This window comes from Manis pentadactyla, chromosome 2, assembly GCF_030020395.1.
Source record: "Manis pentadactyla isolate mManPen7 chromosome 2, mManPen7.hap1, whole genome shotgun sequence".
NCBI classification, from domain to species: domain Eukaryota; kingdom Metazoa; phylum Chordata; class Mammalia; order Pholidota; family Manidae; genus Manis; species Manis pentadactyla.
In genome coordinates, this window is record NC_080020.1 from 162,212,495 (window position 1) to 162,233,648 (window position 21,154).

At 37.6% G+C, this 21,154-nt stretch overlaps 1 protein-coding gene across 4 annotated transcripts; it reads left to right on the plus strand.

The window, feature by feature from the left end:
* Positions 1-2,514: 2,514 nt before the first annotated feature.
* On the plus strand, positions 2,515-20,489 carry RNF103 (ring finger protein 103). Of its 4 annotated transcripts, XM_036931145.2 has the most exons (5): positions 2,515-2,651; positions 3,078-3,244; positions 5,445-5,584; positions 13,136-13,251; positions 18,482-20,489. In XM_036931145.2, exons 3-5 carry the CDS (start codon positions 5,453-5,455, stop codon positions 20,052-20,054), a joined length of 1,821 nt encoding a protein of 606 aa, XP_036787040.2. In that variant the 5' UTR covers positions 2,515-2,651; positions 3,078-3,244; positions 5,445-5,452; the 3' UTR covers positions 20,055-20,489. The 4 variants fall into 4 exon arrangements, 3 of the variants coding, with proteins under 3 accessions (XP_036787040.2, XP_036787039.2, XP_057353017.1); XR_005033678.2 differs by lacking the exons at positions 2,515-2,651; positions 18,482-20,489 and adding an exon at positions 6,981-7,131 and having other exon boundaries at positions 2,794-3,244; XM_036931144.2 differs by lacking the exon at positions 2,515-2,651 and having other exon boundaries at positions 2,794-3,244.
* Positions 20,490-21,154: the final 665 nt, after the last annotated feature.

Below are 21,154 nucleotides of genomic sequence, written 5' to 3' on the forward strand. Positions count from 1 at the left end.
TCAATACCTGCTTTTCCTCCAAACATGGTATTTTGAACGTGGTTTCAAGTCCATAACCATTTGTCTAGATCTTTCTTTTTAGTAGCTGTTTAACAGTTCATCGTTTGGATTACCGTTCTTGACCAGTCCTCTGCTGCTAGATATTTGGGTGGTTTTCTTTCTTTCTTCTCTCCCTTCCTCCCTTCCTTTCTTCGTCTCTCCTTTTCCCTTTCCCTCTTCCCTCTTTCTTTTTCTGTATTATTAACAGCAACAACAAAACTCTGCACACCCATCTCTGTGCACGTGTCAATGATTTGCTCAGGATAATGCCCTTGAAATGAGATTACAGTGCCAAAGAGCACTTATTTCAGGGTCTTTCTAACTCACATTGTAAACTGCACTCTTGAAAAGTTGTACATCCCAACAGAGGATGTCTATACCCTATATCCCGCCTACCCTGTGTGCTCTTTAATTGGTGCTGTTATGTTTCCTAGAAGTTAAATCAGGAGGGAACCGGCAAGGGGGTTGGAATGGGCGGCAGTTGAAACAAATAAGAAATGTCAGGAGTTCTTTAATCCCTTCTTTCGAGTCCCTCCCACACTCTATTATTTTTCTAATTTGAAACTCTGGGCTGGCTGGTTCCATTCTCAGCTCACACCCCAACTTTCCCCACCCGCCCCTCTTTTATATTATTTGAGTTTGGCTCCGCCTTTCCTCATTAGTGAGCACATTCCTTTGAGGAAGAGGGCTTCACGTTGTATGTCAAGGTTTGGACAGCAGTTCCACCCATTAACAGGGTCACCATCAAATGCCCAAGGATCCTGAAATCTCAGACCCAAGTTTGTTAGAATTAACTGTTTAATACAGTCTCCCACATCAATCTGCCAGCTGTGGAAACAAAGTCACATTGAAGGTAGTTAAGACATAGGAGCAAAAGCCAAGAGCTGGTTGTACATTCCTACACCCCCTCCCTCTCTCCTGGGCCAAGCCCTCCTCAGTCCTCCTCCATTAGCTAGGAGTTGAAATGCCTTTCTTTGTTGTATTTTAAAGACGCACCATTCTTAGGCTACGTTCTCATGGTCCATTCTTTGCTTCGTATTCCTCATTTGCTCCAATGAGGATCACATCCCCATTCTTCCTGAAACTTTCATCCTTCGTTCAGGACATTTGACAGTTCTGCACAATGGCTAACGTTTTTCTTGTAATTCCTGGGTCTTTTCCTTCCTGATTAACTGAGCTTGTAGAAGCCAGCCCTGTTTAGTCTGTGTTTGCAATCCCTTTCTCCTTCAAGACTGGCAGAAATTGACATAAAGAGCTCCACTAATTAAATAAATGCAGAATCAGGTACTGCATGCTCATCCACATTACTCATTCTTTGTTAAGTTCCTCTTTCTGGCTGTGCCCACACTCAGGGAGGTAAGGAAACACACCGTAAACTTTGCACTGGGACATATCAACACTCAACAACCTTTGTCCTGGGAACTTAGTGCTTCAGTAGATGGGCTTTAAACTCCCCTAGACTGAAGTGGGGAGTAAAGACTGTCACAGGCAGGGACAAGAGGGCCTAGTTTTAACTCCCTTCAACCAAAACTCCCCCAATACACATGTGCACCAACTACATACTCTCCGAGAGATGGAAAACCATTGTTTTCTGGGTTTCACCTTCTATCACCTCAAGCCAAACGTGACCTAAGTTTACCTATTCACCAGGACCTAGCACAGACTCTTCTATTTTTATCGATTTAAAGAGGATAATTAACTGCCCTATTTTTATACAAAGTAAATATACAAAAAATACACAAAGAGACACAATCAAAAGTTCAATCCTCACACAAAATCAATTACTAAACATCTGCAGGGCAAAAAGGACAGAGGAGGAGACATTGGAGAGGAAACTTTGGGAGCTGTTGGCAAGCCGCGTCAAGGATGCGGCTTTCCTCCGGCCGGGCTTGGCCGCGCCCCCGGCCCCAGTTTCCCCGCCTCCAACCACCCCGGAGCACCCGCACTTCCCCACCGCCCTCCGGGCGGGCGCTGTCGTCGCCCCGCCCCGCCGCCGACGTCAGTTGTTATGTCTCGGCTCTGGCAGCGGCCGCAGCTGGTCCTCTGCTCCGGAGGCGACGGCCACAACCTCGCGAGGTGGCGGGGGCGTTCATCCTAGCGGGGTGGCCGCGGCGTGGCCAGGAGGCAACCCGATAACGCCTGGGAAGCGGTCTCAGGCCTGTTCTTGCTTTTTTCCTCCGGACGGTAGCCCAGCAAGCCCTATTTCCTTCTGCACAGACAGCGACGCCCCTTCCCGCACCGGGCCGCGGTGCCTGCCCGCCTGAAAGGCGCCGCCCGCGGGCCCGAGCGAACCTGGAGCCGCCGCCGCGGTGCCCGCCGCGCTTCTCGCGGAGCCTGGGCGGCCGGCGGGGCCTGGGGCCTGGACGCCGGGAACGGCTTTTGCGTCGGCCGCTCCTTCCCGTTCTGGGCCCCGGGCCTGGCGGGGCCAAGCGCCGCGCCCTCCTGACCGGCCGCCGCGGGGGCCCGGCCGCAGCCCGGCCGCCCCCAATCGCTTCCCGGGAGCGCCGCCCCTGCGGCCCGGACCCATCTTCCTCCGTGAACCTGAATTATTTTTTTGGCCTCCCCTCTCCCCGTTGAGATTACGGTGCTGGAAGGCCGACCCCGCCACTTCGGTCAGTGCTCCCCGCCGGAGGAAACGTGCCTCGTTTTGTTCTTCCCGTCGGGCTCTCCTCCCACCTCTCTTATTTGGGTTTTTAACTGATGGGTTTTTTTTAGTTTTTCCCTTTATTTTTCTCTCCTTGAGTGGAAGGCCCCGCAGGGGGGCTGCGAGGCTCCGCGCCCCTGTCCCCCCTGGTCTTCCCCGCACCCCCGCACGAATACCAAATCCACCTGCCTCCTCCGGGCTGGGCAGTGACGGCGGCCAGGGCCGGACCACACGCCGAGCTAGTGCCCTCGCCCAGGCTGGCGTAAATACACGCTCCCCCTGCCCTCCTCTTTTTCGTATTCTGAGCTCTGGAAAGAGAGAAGACGCAGGGGAAGATGTGGCTGAAGCTTTTTTTCTTGCTTCTCTATTTTCTGGTCCTCTTCGTCCTGGCCAGGTTTTTTGAGGCCATTGTGTGGTATGAAACTGGCATCTTTGCCACCCAGCTGGTGGATCCGGTGGCGCTGAGCTTCAAGAAGCTGAAGACCATTCTGGAGTGCCGGGGGCTGGGATATTCTGGGCTGCCCGAGAAGAAGGATGTCCGGGAGCTGGTGGAAAAGTCAGGTTAGTATCGGGCTCCCCTGGGATCACCTCCCAACGGGGAGGGGGCGACCAGTATTTCTTTCTACTTGGTGGTCCCCCAGAATGAGGCGTTACCTGGACGGATTAGGCAGACTACTCCGAGGGGTACCCAAGTTTTCTAGAAAAATGTGAAGCCTAGTGTTGAGAAGGGGACTGGAATTTATTTGTAGGATGTGTTGCTATGTCTAATTATTTTTATTTTTATTTTATTTTACTTATTTGTTGCTATGTCTTTTTAAGGTTATTTTAAAATAAAGTGCAGCTTCTTAAAATTGTTTACTAAGGAGTGATTTTCTCAAAATTAGGGCATGTCAATCAGTTACAAACTGTAAAGTATTGTCAGTTGAAATTCATTTGTATACAAGAAAAGAAAATCCCCCAAACATTGTCTGTAGATAGCAGTATTTGACAGGATAGTAATAATAGCAAGTTACCCAGAGGAAGATATTACTGGAATACTTAATATCAAAGAGGTATTTGTATTTACGCCTAAGATTTAAATTTTAAATAATGAGTTTACATATAAAGTATACACTGTACAATATTAGCTTTTTATACTTCAGATGTGGTGAGAATAAGGTGAATGTTTTTTGTGAGTGACTACCTTGTTTTGTTTTGAAAGCGTTTATATCTGTCAGGATTTAAAAAAAATTCTTGTATCTTGGACGTAAACCTTCTGTGTCACACTGCTGCATGTGTTTTAAATGGATTGAGAAATAGAATTGCAACAGTGCTAAGAAAATATTTAACCTCCTAAAGAATGCATTTTCAATAATTTTTGATTTGGGGTAGGATTGGGTGAGAAATATGGTTCATTTTTTTAAATGGCCAAAGTAAATCTTTGTTTAGATACACTTCCTGGAAGGGGAACGTACTGTAATTTGAGAAGGGCATTCTGGGTTGCTGTAGGAAGCAGTTGAAACTGATGGCTATCTTTTGTTGTTTTAAGTATACCTGTCAGCTCTGTCTTTTATAAGACAAATATTTTCCTTATTTAGTACCCTGTAGCCATGTCGTGTGATAGAAAGAATATTAACTTCCTTCGAGTTTAGTGCTCACATATTTGCAGGTTACTGACTATCAAACTTACATCTACTGCTCATATCCTCTGGAGGAGAGAATCGTCTTTGTAAAAGTATTACGTTTCCTTTAGAAAAAAACAAGATTATGTATTATTCTCGCCTCTTGTTTACTGGGTGGTTTATGGTGATTTATTTCTTCCATAGGGTGGAGGGAAATGGAGTAAAGTAGATCTCTAACATTAAAGTAAATTTTGTAGGTTTAAAAATGCAGAGTGTTTTAATTGCTAAAGTCAAATCAGTTTTCATGGTAAAATAATTTGATAACACATTCTTTTTTCTTTTGACTTTTGTTTTAGTGTTGCCTTCTTTTGGGCCTAAAAATGCTTGTGACTTTGAGTGTACATACCATTTAAAGAATACACACAGCCCACAAAAATATGACTCAGATTACACACTTAGAGCACAGAAGTCTTGGTATAGCAATTTAACGTTAAAATTTAAGTATTCGTTGTGAATGGTTTTGCTGCCATCATGATAGTGTTGTTTTCTCATCATTTAACATTTAAGGCAAAAGTTAAAAATAATTTGATGTTAGTGTTTTCCTTTAGTTTTTATTTGATGATACAAGCTCTAAATTTACACTGTAAATCTGTATATGAATACACAGTTTCTTCTTATAGGTAATCTGTTGTGCCTAACCTCCAAGTCTTATAAACCTTGTTGCTATTTTAAAGTAGGTGGTGATGGCAAATTCTGTAAACCCATTTCTAAATTTTATAAGTCAGAAGTATATAAAGCATACTGTTTAAAAATTATTTGAACTCTAGAAACGTTACAAAACTAAATATTGTGATGGCTTTTTGAACTTACCAGGAAATTCAGTAATTTCCTACTAAATTATGTGATGACTCCACTAGAATATAAGCTCCATGAAAAGATGGATTTTTGTCTGCTCTATCCATTTTTGCCTGACATATAGTAGGTTCATATTACATACTTACTGAATATATGAGTCTTAAATGAGTGTATTAAGGCTCTATTTTATAGAGTACAGCAGAAGTACAATAACATGATACTTAACAGGGTAAAATGGAATTAATCTTTGAAGTTGGGGATGTGGGATTTAAATTTTTTAACTGTTATTTTTTTTCTTTTTTTAGGTGACTTGATGGAAGGTGAGCTCTATTCTGCACTCAAGGAAGAGGAAGCATCTGAATCAGTTTCTAGTACCAATTTCAGTGGTGAAATGCACTTCTATGAACTTGTAGAAGACACAAAAGATGGCATCTGGCTGGTTCAGGTATCAGAAACAGTGATAGAAGTGAAATGATTTTTACCAAAATGGTATTCACCAGCTGGTGACACTTCAGCCTGTGTTGTGTTTCTTCGACTCAACTCATGTTCCCTATGTTCTCACAGGGAAGTTCCGGTGTCCTCTTCAAGAGGTATTGCAGGTCAAGGAAAATGAAAGCTGAAGAGTAGGGGTGTGGGAGGAAGTGTCAGGAAAGACGGTTGACCTTTTTGTTCAGAATCAGCAGAAGCAAATTTATTTTAGTTGTTGGATCTTCATTAAAGAAACATATATATTCCCCTTATTTAGTGATTCGTGCTGTTTCTGTTTTTGTTAACTCCATTTTTAATTCAGTGATCCAGCTAATTGTTGGAAGGAATAATATAAGGGAAGAACCCTAAAATAAAAATATCCTTCTATTAAAGAAATAGCCAAGTTTTTTGACTAAAGAGGAAGAACTGTTGACGTGAGTGATATTGGGTACTCATTACTTTGTTTATTAAATTGATGAAATTATAATTTTAAACCCTAGCTGTTAATGATATCACAACTGTGAGATTTAATGAACATATTAGAACTTTAGGGCTATGAAAGGCCTTAAAAGTAATCTTTTATGCTTCCCAAAGTGTGGTTTATGTACCACTCATAGTGAGTGGGCATATATTACCATTTACATATTTTAATGTGAATTACAAAATCAATATTATACTGAACATGTAATTTCATAAATATTGCCTAGGCAAGGCTAAAGTTATTTAAATTTTTAAAAATAAGTTCACAAATCAAGTAACTTAGCAGCATGAGTTACGATTATTGAACCAGGAAATCCTAGGTCCCTGCTTTCCTATCCAGTACTCTTGTTATTTCACACTGGGGTTAGCAAAGTTTGATCGAGGGCACAAAAATCAAAATAGCTGGCTTCTCCGTATTTCTTTTGGAGAACAGTGCCTTCAAAATATGGTAGAAAAAGCTATGAATTCAGAGACCTTAGTCGCAGATCTGGTCCTGTCATTGATTTGCAGTATGTTGTGGATAGATAGATTTTCTACTGCACAAGACCTCAAATAAGTGCATGTACATCAAAAAAGGATGGAATAATATTGTAGTCCACTGGGCTAAAGAGTTGAAGTTTGGGAATTCTTCAGTGATTGCACTGGATATCCATGACCTTTCCTTTATTTGTAATCTTCCTATTGTGTTTGATCTTTTACCTCCAGATAGAATCTAATTCAATAATTTTTTAAGTTGAGCAAAGGGAGAACCTGGGAGGATATGGGTACAGTCTACACATTATCCATCAAATTCTAGTTTATGTCTGTGTTGATTGATTGGTATTGAAAAATTAACTGTGACACCTTTAAAGCCTTAATTTATAATTTAAATTGTTACCTGTTTCTTTTCCCAGATATTTGTTGCTGATAGTCTGATCAAGGAAGAGTTACTGGTTTTGATAATTTTCATTTTATTACTGAGATGGAGTTGAATAGCCAATGCCACCATCCTGTGTTCTGTGTCTAAATGTTTGTTCACACATGAATGATCCCACAAAGTGAATGGTAAAGATGCTGAGCACCTGGAAATTCTTTTGGTATAGAGGGTGCTGCCTATATATTATAAACACATTCTGGTTCACTCATTAGGAATATATTCTTGGTTTATAAATGAGCTATTTTTTGATGCTGTATTAAAGTTAACCATGTATTAAACCTTAATACGTGACAAAATTCAGTTTATTCAGCTGATATGTGTATGCCAGCCCTTGGAGTTAATGCCAGGAACATACATGAGTCTTCCGTCCTCTTCTCTCAGGCAGCTTGTATTCCAGTGGGGAGGGGTAGGCACTAAATAAATAAATGTTTGATGTAACATTAGTTAGTGGAATATGCTAAGAAAAATAAGCAGGGTAAGGAAACAGTGGCAAGGAGTTCTCTGAACAGGTGACACGAATGAAATGAACAAATAATGAATTATAGTGAATGTTAGCATTCTAAATTCTCATCACTAAAAATTACTTTTCTCTAACCACTAGAAAAAGTGATTATTTTTCTAATCACTGAATAATTTTCTCTTTAAAATTATTTATCTCTTCCAGTTTTCAAAATTCATTTCCTTACTCGGGTGAATTATAGTTTCCTTTTATATATATTGAGAAAAAATGTCACTAGGTCACATGTAACTGATAATTAGCACTTTAGAATTCATATATCACATTGCTGAAAAGATGTTTGAATTTACTTATTTATGGAAAAAGTGAGTTTAATAAATGGGTATATGACTTAGCTATTTCGTCACTTGGTCAGTTCATAATTTTTCTGGAATGGATTGATAATCTAGGTTGATTCTTTTTTGGTGACACTTCTTATGGAATGATAACCACAAAAGGAAAAGTGAATTCCTATAATTTGTTTAATTCATCCAATATTCCTTATGATTTCTATCTTCTTTGCAATCCATGAGTTTAGCTTTTGAATAATACATCTTAACAGTCTTATCTTTCTCTAAATTGTTTCAAGATATGCTAATGCACATGAGTTGGCCTTATGGTAGAGTATTAGGATACTTCTTCTCATGGCAAGCTTTTCTGTGTAACACTAGTTAGAAAGAACCAAGTTTTCAAGGCAGCAACACACAGGAGACATCTCACTATAATACACTATGTGATCTATGGCAGAACCAAGTCCTCTTTTTCCTAATAGTTCTCTCTGATGTTCTAAGGTTGCCTGCTTTGTTTCTAACCTAAGTTCATATCTTTGATTAGCTTTTCATTTGCTGATGTTGTGGGTTCTTTGATATTGCTGCCACCCAATTTCTTAGCATCACAAATAGAAGACAATTACTTTTCTTTCAAAAGGTGCTTAGGGAAGCAGATGAACAGTGAATAGGCTTCTGAAAGTGGCAAAGTTAGAACACCTCATGGGCTTGATGGATCTATCCTTACCTTAACATTTCTATTTCTCTGTTTTGACTTGTGTTCAAAGAAGTTCAAAGGACAGTGATATATGTTCCCTACTGGCTTTGTTCCATCGAAAGGAATTTAATGTCTCTCGAATTGAATAGCAGTGAAAAGCATCATATGATTAAAAGTAAAGCTTTGGGTCAGTATTTCTGAAATAGTATGTTAATGTATTTCCTGCTTGGCTGAAAAGAGTTAGTAGCTATTCTAAAATTTGTTCATCCTTGCTCCTGAACAATAATTTTGTTCAGGGGAATTCTAACCTATTTATTCCTTTCTTGACACTATTCTAAAGGCAAATCACATGTCAAGCCACTGTATCCTTTATTTCATATAGGTGAAAACTTTATGTTTACTCATAAAGCTAGTGAAATACAAAGAAATGATTACATGCCAATGAGTTTTGTTTCTGCTACCAGTCATCCTCTTAATGATTTTATAAGATTTGCATATATGTATTTAGGTTGATCTATGATCTTGAAAGTAGAAATTCCCTGTTGTAATGAAATAATGAGAGATGCAGAAAATATCAGAGCACAGTACTCCTGTTCTATGGAGTTGTATTATTTAATCCAGCCTAGATGTTGCATGGGGATTAACAGTATTAAAGAGGATATGCCAGATGTTCTGATAAGTAGTAAAACCCACCTCTAAAAAGTAGGCAAAGGTGTGTGTTTTTTTTCTTATACTAGGGTAACACCTATAATTCATGTGGAAGGGAGTAGGCAATAATATAACAGAAATAAAAACCTTGGAGCCTTTAGAGACTCTGTATAGTCATAAATAGAAGAATAAGTTACTAAACTGTAAAAAGCTAAAACAGTTTAGTTCAGCATACTTCATAAGAATGCAAATAAGTTAGGCACTGTACTAGCTGCAGGAAGTCTGTTCCAGACTTGGAACTCAGGTTGTATGTACTTCCATCTAGCTTTTTTCTACTGTCTGAAAATACTCCCCACAGAGAAGTTTTTCTTTGTATGTTTAACTGAAAGCATCAGAAAATTTGGGCACTTAGCATTACACACTGTCCAACTCAGTTCCATGCAGTGGTATACTGGAGCCAGTCTGTACTGCTTCATGAAGGGCAACTGTTAACATTCTCTTCCAGCTCCATGTTTTGATATGTCACGTTGCTAACTTGAAATAGGCCATGTGAGAGTACTTACGTCAAGGAAATAATAAGCAAATGATAGAAATCAGAGCTTCTGTATTTTGCTGAAGAGCTAGTTGTTAAACATTTACCAGCAAACTACTGGTTTCACTCCTTCATCCAACCATCTGACAAATAGTTATTGAAATCTAATGTGTGCCATGTGAACCTGTGGTAAGCACTAAGGGCATAACAATGAATAACATATAGTCTATTGCCATAAAAACAGATTTGGTTTACTAAAATGTGTGGACCAGTAAAAATCTTAGTACATAATTATCTTTCCCATCTGAGTTAGATGGTCCATGATGGTACTAGCATCTTGAGAGATCCTAAAGAACTCTTACTAGACAATGAAATGGAATCTAGGAAAATTACAGTAGTTTTTTTCTGGAAGAAGTGTGATTTTAAATACACTGAATTGGAACATTAATGTGCAGTTGCATAGCCAAGTCTTTTATGCTGTTTGTCCAGAAAACAGTCCAGATGACAGGTTGCTGGGGAAGGGACTTTTATTATAACAAATAAAAACCTTGGAGCCTTTAGAGACCCTGTATAGTCAGAAATAGAACAACAAGTTACTAAACTGTAAAACGCTAAAACAGTTTAGTTCAGCATACTTCATGAGAATGCAAATAAGTTAGGCACTACTAGCTGCAGGAAGTCTGTTCCAGACTTGAAACTCAGGCTGTACATACTTCCATCTAGCTTTTTTCTAGTGTCTGAAAATACTCCCCACAGAGAACGCAGCATCCTTCCTTAACTGCCAAGTATGTCTTTTCTTTTAATAAGACGAGGACTGTGAATACCACTTAGAATCATTGTGTATACTTTTGGATATGAGCTATAAGTTGGGAACAAGAGTGTGACTCCTGGTGTGACACAGTAGTGATAGGCTTATTCTTTTGTGCCATGTGACTCAACCAGTTGAGTTGTTTTCTGAAAATATTAACATTTTTAGTGGTTGTTTAATTCAGCCTCCACCAAATTTAATCACAGCTAAAACTTCAGTTGAAAAATTACTATATAGGATATTGGACAAAGCAATTTCTAATTGCATAAATTTAACTTCAGAGTCAAATAAAATGCTCTCATGCAGTGCTTAGGGGATTTTTCATTTTTGTGTGTCTCTCAGTCGGGGATCATTAAACTCTTCAAAAACAGGTGTTGGAGCAGCTTGCTGAATAAATACGGCCCTGGGGTTAAGCATTTTGTCCTGTACTTGCCTCAGGGATGTCCCCACCTCTTTTCACGCACTTCTGTTGTCAGAGCTGTAACCAGGGGGGCCTGGATACAGCTCCCCCTCCTTCCTGCTTCCTTTCCTAGCATTGGAGCTCTTATAAGGCTGAAAGATACCTGTGCAGTGAGCAAGACTTTCGCTGCAAGATGCCCCTAGACTTAGGGCCGTACTTTACAATTTAAAGCAACCTCTTGATTAACCCCTCTATGCAATGTGATTGTAAACACAGACTTGACAGATTTAGGTTATTTGTAGCCTTGATCAGGAGATGGGAATGAAAAGGGGAGGTCTTTAAATAAAAAAAAAAAGAGTGCAAAGGGCAGGGAGCATGGAGATACGATTGCACAAAGATTTCTTAATTCTTCTGAGTAATCTGAAAAATAAGTTCAAAGTCTTTTCATTACTTGATGGAAAGATCTACCATATTGATTCTTGGGTGTTAGGGAGAAAAATGAAGTGCCTGCTTTCCTTGATCTTCCTTATTCTTCAGGTAAAATTTATACAGCGCTTTTGGACTATGGAAAAATGCAACAACTAAGGACTTATTGGGTAACGTAATTGGTCTGAACCTCAGAAAGCGCTTTCACCTACTTGTCCTCAAATTGCCCTCTTCCTGGTTAGATCTCAGCATTTGAATAATAACTTGGGTCTCCCTCAATAAGGCCATTTATTTTCACTGAAAGGTACTATCAAAGCCATTTGTTTAATGCCCTAAATTGTGTGTATATTTATTCAGCATCAACACTATGTTACAAAATGTTATGTAGGCATGTATGAGGACAGTAGTCTCAGTGGTATACAGTAGCGGTTACTGGGCAGTGATCTGTTGGCACATAAAATAAACTTCAAGTCACTTGTCACCACCATGTGCTACTCTGTTCTCCTGCTGCCCTTGAAATATCTTAGACTTCCCAGCAGAGAGGCCACAGATGAAGTAGTTTCACCATCTCTTGCCACTCCCAAGTAGTTGACTCTTGGCACTCATTTCACATAGCCACCTGGGATTTCAATTCCTGGAGGCTTTGTGAATATAAAAATGGCCCTTCCTCCCAGAAAGATTAGTGGTGCCCAGAGTATTGTGTTGTAATTTTGAATTAAATAGTATCAGTAATCAGGCATTCATGAAAATAAACTTGGCCTACATACCCTGGGCTTAAAATATATCAAACAGATGGTTTCATGAAGATTTTAGACATTTTGGCCTTTATGTTGCCATTTACTTTTGTGTTTTTTGTTCTTAATTTATTTTTGTTTTTTACTGTTATCTCATTGATATTCTGCCTTCATTCAAATCAGGAAGATGAGGAAATAAAGGCAAAAGGTACTAACAATTAGACTGAGAAAGAAGTCATTACATATTTTGAAGGTTAATTTACAGTTCTTTTCCTTTATATATATTAATATATTAAAAAGAATATATTCTTTTTTTAGATAATTATTTTTTATTGAAGGGTAGTTGACACACAGTATTACATTAGTTTCAGGTGTACAACACAGTGATTCAACATTTATATACATGATAATTCTAGGTACCAGCTATTACCATACCAAGTTGTTACAATATTTTGACTATATTCCTTATGCTATGAATATATTCTTTTTAAAAATATTTTTTTTCTCTCAATCCTAATTATGTTTGAAAGCTATTTGAAAATTTGAAGTAGAAGTTCAAGAATGTAGAATATTTTAATGGTAATTCTTTTTGTACGTTAGACCCACTCATTAGGGTCTAGAATCTTAAGAAAAAAGCCATAGTATTGATTTAGTCAGTGCATAGTTTAATAGAAAACATGTGTGTTGACTCTTGGCTCCATAATTATACTTGAAAAAAACATTAGATTTAAATTTGTTGAACCCACATGTGATCATTTTTAGTAAGCTTTATTTGGGTTATTGCTTATGATTTTCAGAGTAGAGAAATGACTGGAAGGGCCTTTTTCTTCCAGCATAACAATTCTAGAAAATGGGCTACATGGTAGAGAATGTGGCTAGCTTTTTAAGTGTGGGAGTTTAGTGCACTGTATTCAGTGCTTTAAGTCTTTGCCAGTTGGACAGTTGCTCCTTCTACAAGAACTGCAATATAATATGATACAGTAAATAGGACCTGGAAACAGAGTATCTTTTCCCAAAAAGTCAAGTTATATTTGTAGATATAAATGGTTGGTTTGACTTCACTTTAGGTAATTAAAGTTTCTGTTTTTCTTTTGGGGGGAATAGGTCATAGCAAATGACAGAAGTCCATTGGTGGGTAAAATCCACTGGGAGAAAATGGTGAAGAAGGTGTCAAGATTTGGAATACGTACAGGCACTTTTAACTGTTCTGGTGACCCCAGGTAAGTTGATTAGGCAACTCTTAGAATTTGAGTTCTAGCCAGAATTTTCTTATTTAATAAAGATAATGATTAAAAGCCTGTTTGAACTGAACCCTAAATATGATGTGTAGCACACTGTTATATAAGTAATTATTTTCGATAAACTGGCAGTTATTTATCTTCTGAGATCTTTCTCTTATTCTTCAATATTCTTTCTAGTGGGGATGACTCTTAAAAGAGTATGTCTTCAGTCCTTTTTGTTTCAATTTTCTTCTCAAAGAGACTACAGCACATTTATGGATTTAGGTACTAATCTAAATCTTCTTTCTCTAATTCGGACCTTCAGTTTGCATTTGGCAGTCATTTCCATCTACCCCACAACTATTCCTAGGTACGTCCTTTTCCCTAAACCTCGGATCTAAATTCAGGTTTATCCTTTTTCCTTTAATGAAACATGTGCCCTTTCTACCTTTCCTTTTTCTGTTTTTTATTATTCAGTTGGTTTTGTGTGTTTTTGGATTTTTTTTTTTTTTGCCTTTTCTCAGATGAGAATCCTTGCAGGCGTTTTTGTTTTTCTTTTGTCATCATCTCCGGTATTTAGTCTGTCACATTACTTCTTGGTTCATATTCCATTATTTCTTCTTCAGAATCTTTCTTATTTTAGTATCAAGTGCTACCAAGTTATAACTCACATTAATTCATTGATTTAATTACCCACATAGCATGTTCTGTATAGTGCTAAGGAGGGGGCATAAGATATGTATGTGGAAAGCCCCATGACAGTTTCTAGCACGAAGGTAGATATGCCTGGCTTATGTGGCCACCATGGAAAACCCATTAACTGTAGGAAGCCCTCTTATGCTACTACTATACCTCAGATTTTCTTACCCTTCTCTTTTAGGCCCACATTTGCTTCAGTTCTCCTGTTTTGTCCATGTGTAATATAGAGTGAGGTTTATGGTAGGAGGACCCCTAAGAATTGGGGATAAGAAAGTTAGTTCTTGTGTTCTCTTCTCATCTACCCACAAAGCTCCCATTTGCATCTTCACCATAAAATCTTTATCAATTCCAGTGCCTTTTGTTGAAATATCCAGGATAGCCTAAGTGTCAATGTTCTTATGAAAAGGAAATTATTCTTATTTCTATCCTTCATTTACCAAAGACAACTGCATTTAGTCTGATTCCAACATTCCCAAATAGAGACTTAGTGAAAATCTCCCTAGGCCCCGACCCCAAGCTCCATAACTGCAATTCCAGAATAAATGATAGTGTGGATATTTTGATACTCTTTTCAGATAATGCCAAGAGTCAGTATTCATATTATCTACAGTGATATTTTACTGATATTCAGAATTTTTTTTTAATTAATGACCTAAATAATACATTTCAACAGTGATATAAATATATTAGAAAATATCAAATAGAATAAAATTTACAAAAACATAAAGGTTAAACACATATTATAGTCTAATGTAAGTTGTTAGGTAACAATAAGGAGTTTAAAAACTAAGCACATAACATAAAATGAAGATAATTAAGCATGAAAAACTGAAGGAAATAGTATTCAGTTTTTTTGGTGTACTCTCATAAAGCAAAATATATCAGAGGTGTCATAACTGAGTCTGGTGGATTTTAGTGCAAATTTTTCCTGCTCTTTCTTTGAAAAACTCTTTTTGATTCTATACTAGCTGAAGAATAGTGAAGAGATATTATATAAGCTACCTTCATACAGTCCTCAAAGTCCTTCATCTTCAAATCCCTCTTATTTATGATGGAAGGGGTTTTTTTAAGCAAATTTTGCTTTTTTGTTGGTTGTAGCTATATTTTGTTACTAAAAAAGCACTTTTCATTTTTCTCAGCTTCATCATGAAGATATAGATTTTGGTGCACAGTTATGTGTATCAGTTACAGTATCTTCATGTTCATGCTTCCTTTCACTTGGAAAGTCTTCCACCCAGAGTAAAAACTGTTGATGTTGTCATAGAAGCTGTGCTTAGTCAGGGTCATTTTTTTCTTCTTTTGAAAATTATGGAGATACAAAATAAAAGAGGGAGATAGAGAAAAGCATGTCCAGCATGTCCATGCAGGGTGTAACTGGGCAGGGAATAGTGTTTATCTGGCGAGTGTTTTAATCATATGTTCAATAATTGAGTCTTCATCTTGATCTCAGACTTTTAGAGACACCAGAACTCTCTACTCCACCATTGTGGTGGTTTCTTTACTGCAGTTCCTTCTCTGGGGTGGCCTCCAGAGCAGCCTCCTCCAATGCCCGGGTTCCATTGTACAGCAGGACTTTCCTGACCTGGTTAACTCCCCTAAGGATATTCAGGACCACCATCTCTGGGTGGTGTCTGACTTTGTCTATGGGAGCATTTTTAAATTTCTTTCCCAGAATACCTGATTTGCCTGGCCCTAATTCCTGTCATTCCGTAACCAAGGGATCTAGCTAAGAGGGCTTTTCCTGTCAGGTCTATTCTCTGTTTTCTTTGGAGAAAGTGGAAAGTGAGATGGAGTTGTATGTTCTGGTGGTTGGAGAAATGGGGGCAGTAAAGAGCAGATGGAGAAGATTGGCATTGCAGGAGCTGAGTAGCAAATGGGCCAGGAGGGATTATAGTGAGAGTATCAGCAATGGGGGCCCGTGGAATAAACAGGGAAGGAAAGGATGAGGGAGATGGGAGAGCCGGCCAGGATGCCAATGACCTGGTCTGAAGAAACATTACCAAACAGAAATACCAAGGTTTCTTTTTAAATACAGCCTTCCACACCAGAAACTGGAATGCCAAAACTTGCTGGCCAGGTTTTCTGTCATTTTTTTTTTTCAAATTCTTTGAGATCTTCATAGGTTTACTTTAATAACTAGAGGATATTTTTATGGTATCATCACTGAATTTATACAGACCTTTGAAATTTTGTTTTGAGTTGATAGGGGTTTTTATATTGATATAAGGTAGTATAATATTATTCTTAAAAAATAAAATGTACATTAGTCTTTATTTCTACTTAATAGTGGTGTTTTAAAATTAATATTATATGCTTTATTTGTGTGTTATACTTTTTTACTTTATACCAGTGTTTAGATAAATATATATTAGTAGCCTGGTGTTTTGTAAGTATTAGACTTTTTCTCATATCTGGAAAACATGATTGAATTTGAAAGATATACGATGACATATGGAATTTTCTTTTCCTGTGTACTCTGAAATTCTGTCTGGAATGATAAACCTTAAAACTATCACTTAGCTCTGAATTGAAAAGAAAGCACATGGTACATTTGTTTTCTTACATGAAGAACTGTATGCACAGGACTTTGCCTGTTTTGCAAGAAGTAAGATTTTCTGTCAGAAAGACTCATTTATGACACAAATCAGAAGCCAAATATTCTGAGGTAGTTATACAAAGATAAAAGATTGACGAAGAGTAGAACTGTGTCATCAGAAGTGTCATAAGCAATTAAAAAATTAAAGGTATGTAAGATGTAAATAAGGCAATTATCTATATGCACTTGTTGCTTTTTGGAGGGGAAGGTAAAAATAGAATTCATCTTAATGAATTATTATTTTTTGCATTAGACAAATACAGTGTTATGGGATAGAAGATACTTTGTAGGAATATACAATTCCCAAACCATTTCAGTTAAAGAAATACTAAAAGTAATGGAATCTATTTTGCTAAGGAAGTGAATTAACTCAACAAGAAGCTGAGTCATGGTCTGATCTGATTCTGAGCCACAGATAGTTAACCAGTCATTACAACCTTGTCTTTATGACATAACTTAAATTGTCTTCACTTATCTTAAATTACTGGAAAATTCTTCCATAAAATTGATCATATTATTATAAAAACATATGCCACCTATGTCAAAACTTTCCTCTCAATATGATCTTATAAAATGTTTAATATGCTTATTTAATTTAATAAAGTATAATCCGTGTTTGCTAAGTATAACATTTGTGATTGTTATATCAATATTCTAAACAGCAAAATAAGATACTAAACATTTATTACTGTCTAATTACAAATCTGTTAACAAATATATCCACATGGGAGATTTTCTTTTTTCCAACTTTATTGAGGTAGGTTTACATAGTACAAGATTCTATATATTAGGTTTACAGAAAATACTTTTATTAAAAAAAAGAAAATGTTTCACTGATGAGCTCCCTGATGTGTAATACAAGATCTATTTTCATTTTTCAGTGTTTCATTCATTGTCTAGTTTTTTTTAAGGGGAGTGGGCTCTCACAAACATAGCAATAACTGTCCATTTACAAAAGGATTGGAGTTATGACTATACTGGATAAATCTAAACAAAGGATTAGTTTTAGTTAAATTCTTTTATACTTAACTCTGTTGTAAAATGGGGTCATTCTTGGACTGGATCTCTTCTTAATCTGAAAACTTAACTACCTTTGTTTCCTCTGTGTTAAATATTAACTCTTCATTGTCTTCATTAAAGAGATGAGGGAATATAGAAAAATACGGGATTTGCTCTTCTATGTGCTTTTGTGCAGATGACTTTGTATCAGTGCCTATGTGTATTAGGCACTGCGGTGGGTGCTTGGGTTAATAAGTGGGTACAGCCTGGCTCCTACACTCCAGGTGCTTGCATTCAGGCCAGGGACTCAGCATGTAGGATCATCTATTTCCTTCTCTCTTCTCTGCTTATCTGAATCTCTCTACTTTCAAGGTTAGCTCCTTGAAGATCCCAAATCTTTCATGAAATCTTCACCAGCTCAAACTCCCAATGATATTCTCTTTTCTGAACTTCTTTTATATTATTTAGTAATAGGATATATATAGTTTTATATTTCTGTTTTGTTTCCTAAATAGGATTTTAAATTCCTTGTGAACAGAAATTATTTTCCTGTTATCTTTTGGATCTTATCAGCACATGATGCAGCAGTAGGTATATAGTAGATGCCTAAGTATTTGCTGATTCCCTGACTCAAAGGCTTTTCAAACTATATTTCTCTTTTAAAAAGTAAAAAATGAAACAGATGGAACAAAAAAAGAGAGCTTTCTTTTCATTAGTGTTATATGATCAAAGGAGAGCTTTCTTTTCCTCTTGTACAACTGCCAGCTATTATACTACTTTGATTATTTGGAGGTTATTTGGTTTTGGGGAGAGAGTCTCTTTCAAGTGCTGGAGAAGATTTTTCAGGGGAAGACTAATTGTTTGCACAACAGTGAAGATGCACAAGCTAGCTCATCTAGCATCCTGGCTGCTTACTTACAGTTTACTCTCTTATAGATACTGCAGGAAAAGAGGCTGGGTACGATCCACACTCATTATGTCTGTTCCACAAACAAGTACTTCTAAAGGGAAAGTCATGCTTAAAGAATACAGTGGACGCAGGATTGAAGTAGAGCACATTTTTAAGTGGATAACTGCTCATGCAGCTTCTCGGATCAAAACCATTTATAATGCTGAACATTTGAAAGAAGAATGGAATAAAAGTGATCAATTTTGGGTAAAAATATACCTATTTGCAAACCTTGACCAACCCCCAGCTTTCTTCTCTGCACTAAGTATAAAGTTTACTGGAAGAGTTGAGTTTATTTTTGTTAATGTAGAAAATTGGGACAACAAGAGTTATATGACAGATATTGGTGTATATAACATGCCATCTTATATACTTAGAACTCCTGAAGGAATTTATAGATATGGAAACCATACGGGTGAATTTATATCCCTTCAGGCTATGGATTCATTTCTGCGCTCATTACAACCTGAGGTAAATGACCTGTTTGTTTTGAGCTTGGTTCTAGTTAATCTTATGGCTTGGATGGACTTATTTATCACACAAGGAGCAACCATAAAGCGATTTGTGGTTCTCATAAGCACTTTAGGAACATATAATTCTCTATTAATTATTTCTTGGCTACCTGTGTTGGGCTTTTTACAGCTCCCTTACTTAGATAGTTTTTATGAATATAGCTTAAAATTGTTGCGCTATTCTAATACAACCACACTGGCTTCATGGGTAAGGGCAGACTGGATGTTTTACTCTTCACACCCAGCCCTGTTTCTCAGTACATACCTTGGACATGGTTTGCTAATTGATTACTTTGAGAAGAAGAGACGGCGCAACAACCATGATGAAGTCAATGCCAATAACTTGGAATGGTTATCAAGTCTGTGGGACTGGTACACCAGCTACCTTTTCCATCCGATTGCTGCTTTTCAGAACTTTCCTGTAGAGTCTGACTGGGATGAAGACCCTGACTTATTCTTGGAGCGGTTAGCTTTCCCTGACCTTTGGCTTCACCCTCTGATACCAACTGATTATATAAAAAACTTGCCAATATGGCGATTTAAATGTCTTGGAGTCCAGCCTGAAGAGGAACTATTGGAGGGGTCTCAAGATACTGAAAATGACTCAGACAGTGAGAGCACAGACACTTTTCACAGTGAGAAGGAAGTATTTGAAGATAAACAAAGTGTAGTTCACAATTCCCCAGGAGGAGCACGTCACTGTGATGCTGAGCCTTGTTCATGTGCCAATAAATATTGTCAGACCAGCCCATTCGAAAGGAAGGGGAGGTCATATGGATCGTATAACACTAATGAAGATACGGAGCCTGATTGGTTAACTTGGCCTGCTGATATGCTGCACTGTACGGAATGTGTTGTTTGCCTAGAGAATTTTGAAAATGGGTGTTTACTAATGGGGCTGCCTTGTGGTCATGTGTTCCATCAAAATTGCATTGTGATGTGGTTGGCTGGGGGCCGACACTGCTGCCCTGTTTGCCGATGGCCTTCTTACAAAAAAAAGCAGCCATATATGCAGCACCAACCCTTGTCCAATGATGTCCCATCTTAACCATGTGCAATTTGTCCTATGTAGGCTTTGAGTAACTTACAGCTTGCCTTTTTAATGTTAGTCATAATGTTTTTGTGGTTTGAAGTTTAGTTTAATGTTCGTGCAGTGACAGGAAGTACACATTATGCTGATGTTGATGACAGTTTGGTTGCCTTGTGTGTCAGTTGAATGTACACTTAATTGTAAAATTTTTTATTTACAACATTGGATATTCAGAAATTAATGTTTTTTGTAAGCACAAAAGAAGTATGATAGACATTTATCCTAGCAAGACTTCATAAGGTAGGATCAAATTCTAATGGAATTGAGGCAGTTTCTTATCCTAAATGTTTCTTCCCTTTTTACAATCTGTCCAGCACCTCTTGGTTAAATAATGTATGCTCTGAGACATGAAATTAAAACAGACATATGAAATAAATTATTTTAAAACCAGAAGATTACAGCTTTTCCAGTGGTAAATTGTTTTTGATAAAGTCGCTGAATGTTATAGGTGTTTGGCTGGTTTGTTAAATTCACAGGTAAGTCAAACATGATTCTTTAACTCATGGAAAGACAAAGGTGATGGAAATTATGTTGCTGACACTACGCAGAGGTGATGTTAGTCCACCACTTAGCTTGGTTAGTTTTGATGGGAAGGAATTTCATGGTGGGCTTTTTTTAAGTGTTAAATCTTTTATAGTATTTAGTATAGTCATCTAAATAAAATAAACTATAGTATATTAGCCACACATAGGTTACTTTATGTGTTTTTCCTGACTTTTTATTTTTAAAAATACCCAAACTACAGAAAAGTTGGAAATATAGTACAATGACATCTATTTCTCTAATTCAAGTATTTACATTTTATTGTATTTGTTTTATCTCCTCTGTGTGTATCTTTTCTATGTTTTTTTTTTTTGCTGATCCCTTTGAAAATAAATTTGTGACATCATGATGCTGCTTTACTACTAAATATATCTAAGAATAAGGACTTCTTTTACATAACGAGCATACCATTAGTGCACCCAAGAAATTTAACATTGATTCAGTAATACCTGATATACAATCCATACTCCCAAGTCCCTCCCCACATAAACTTCATATCTTTATTTGTTTTTATT

Coding starts and splice junctions, on each gene's coding strand:
- RNF103 (XM_036931144.2), top strand. CDS start 3,019: ATGTGGCTGAAGCTTTTTTTCTTGCTTCTCTATTTTCTGGTCCTCTTC. Junction 3,245..5,444: donor GGAGCTGGTGGAAAAGTCAG/GTTAGTATCGGG, acceptor TTCTTTTTTTAG/GTGACTTGATGGAAGGTGAG. Junction 13,252..18,481: donor AACTGTTCTGGTGACCCCAG/GTAAGTTGATTA, acceptor ACTCTCTTATAG/ATACTGCAGGAAAAGAGGCT.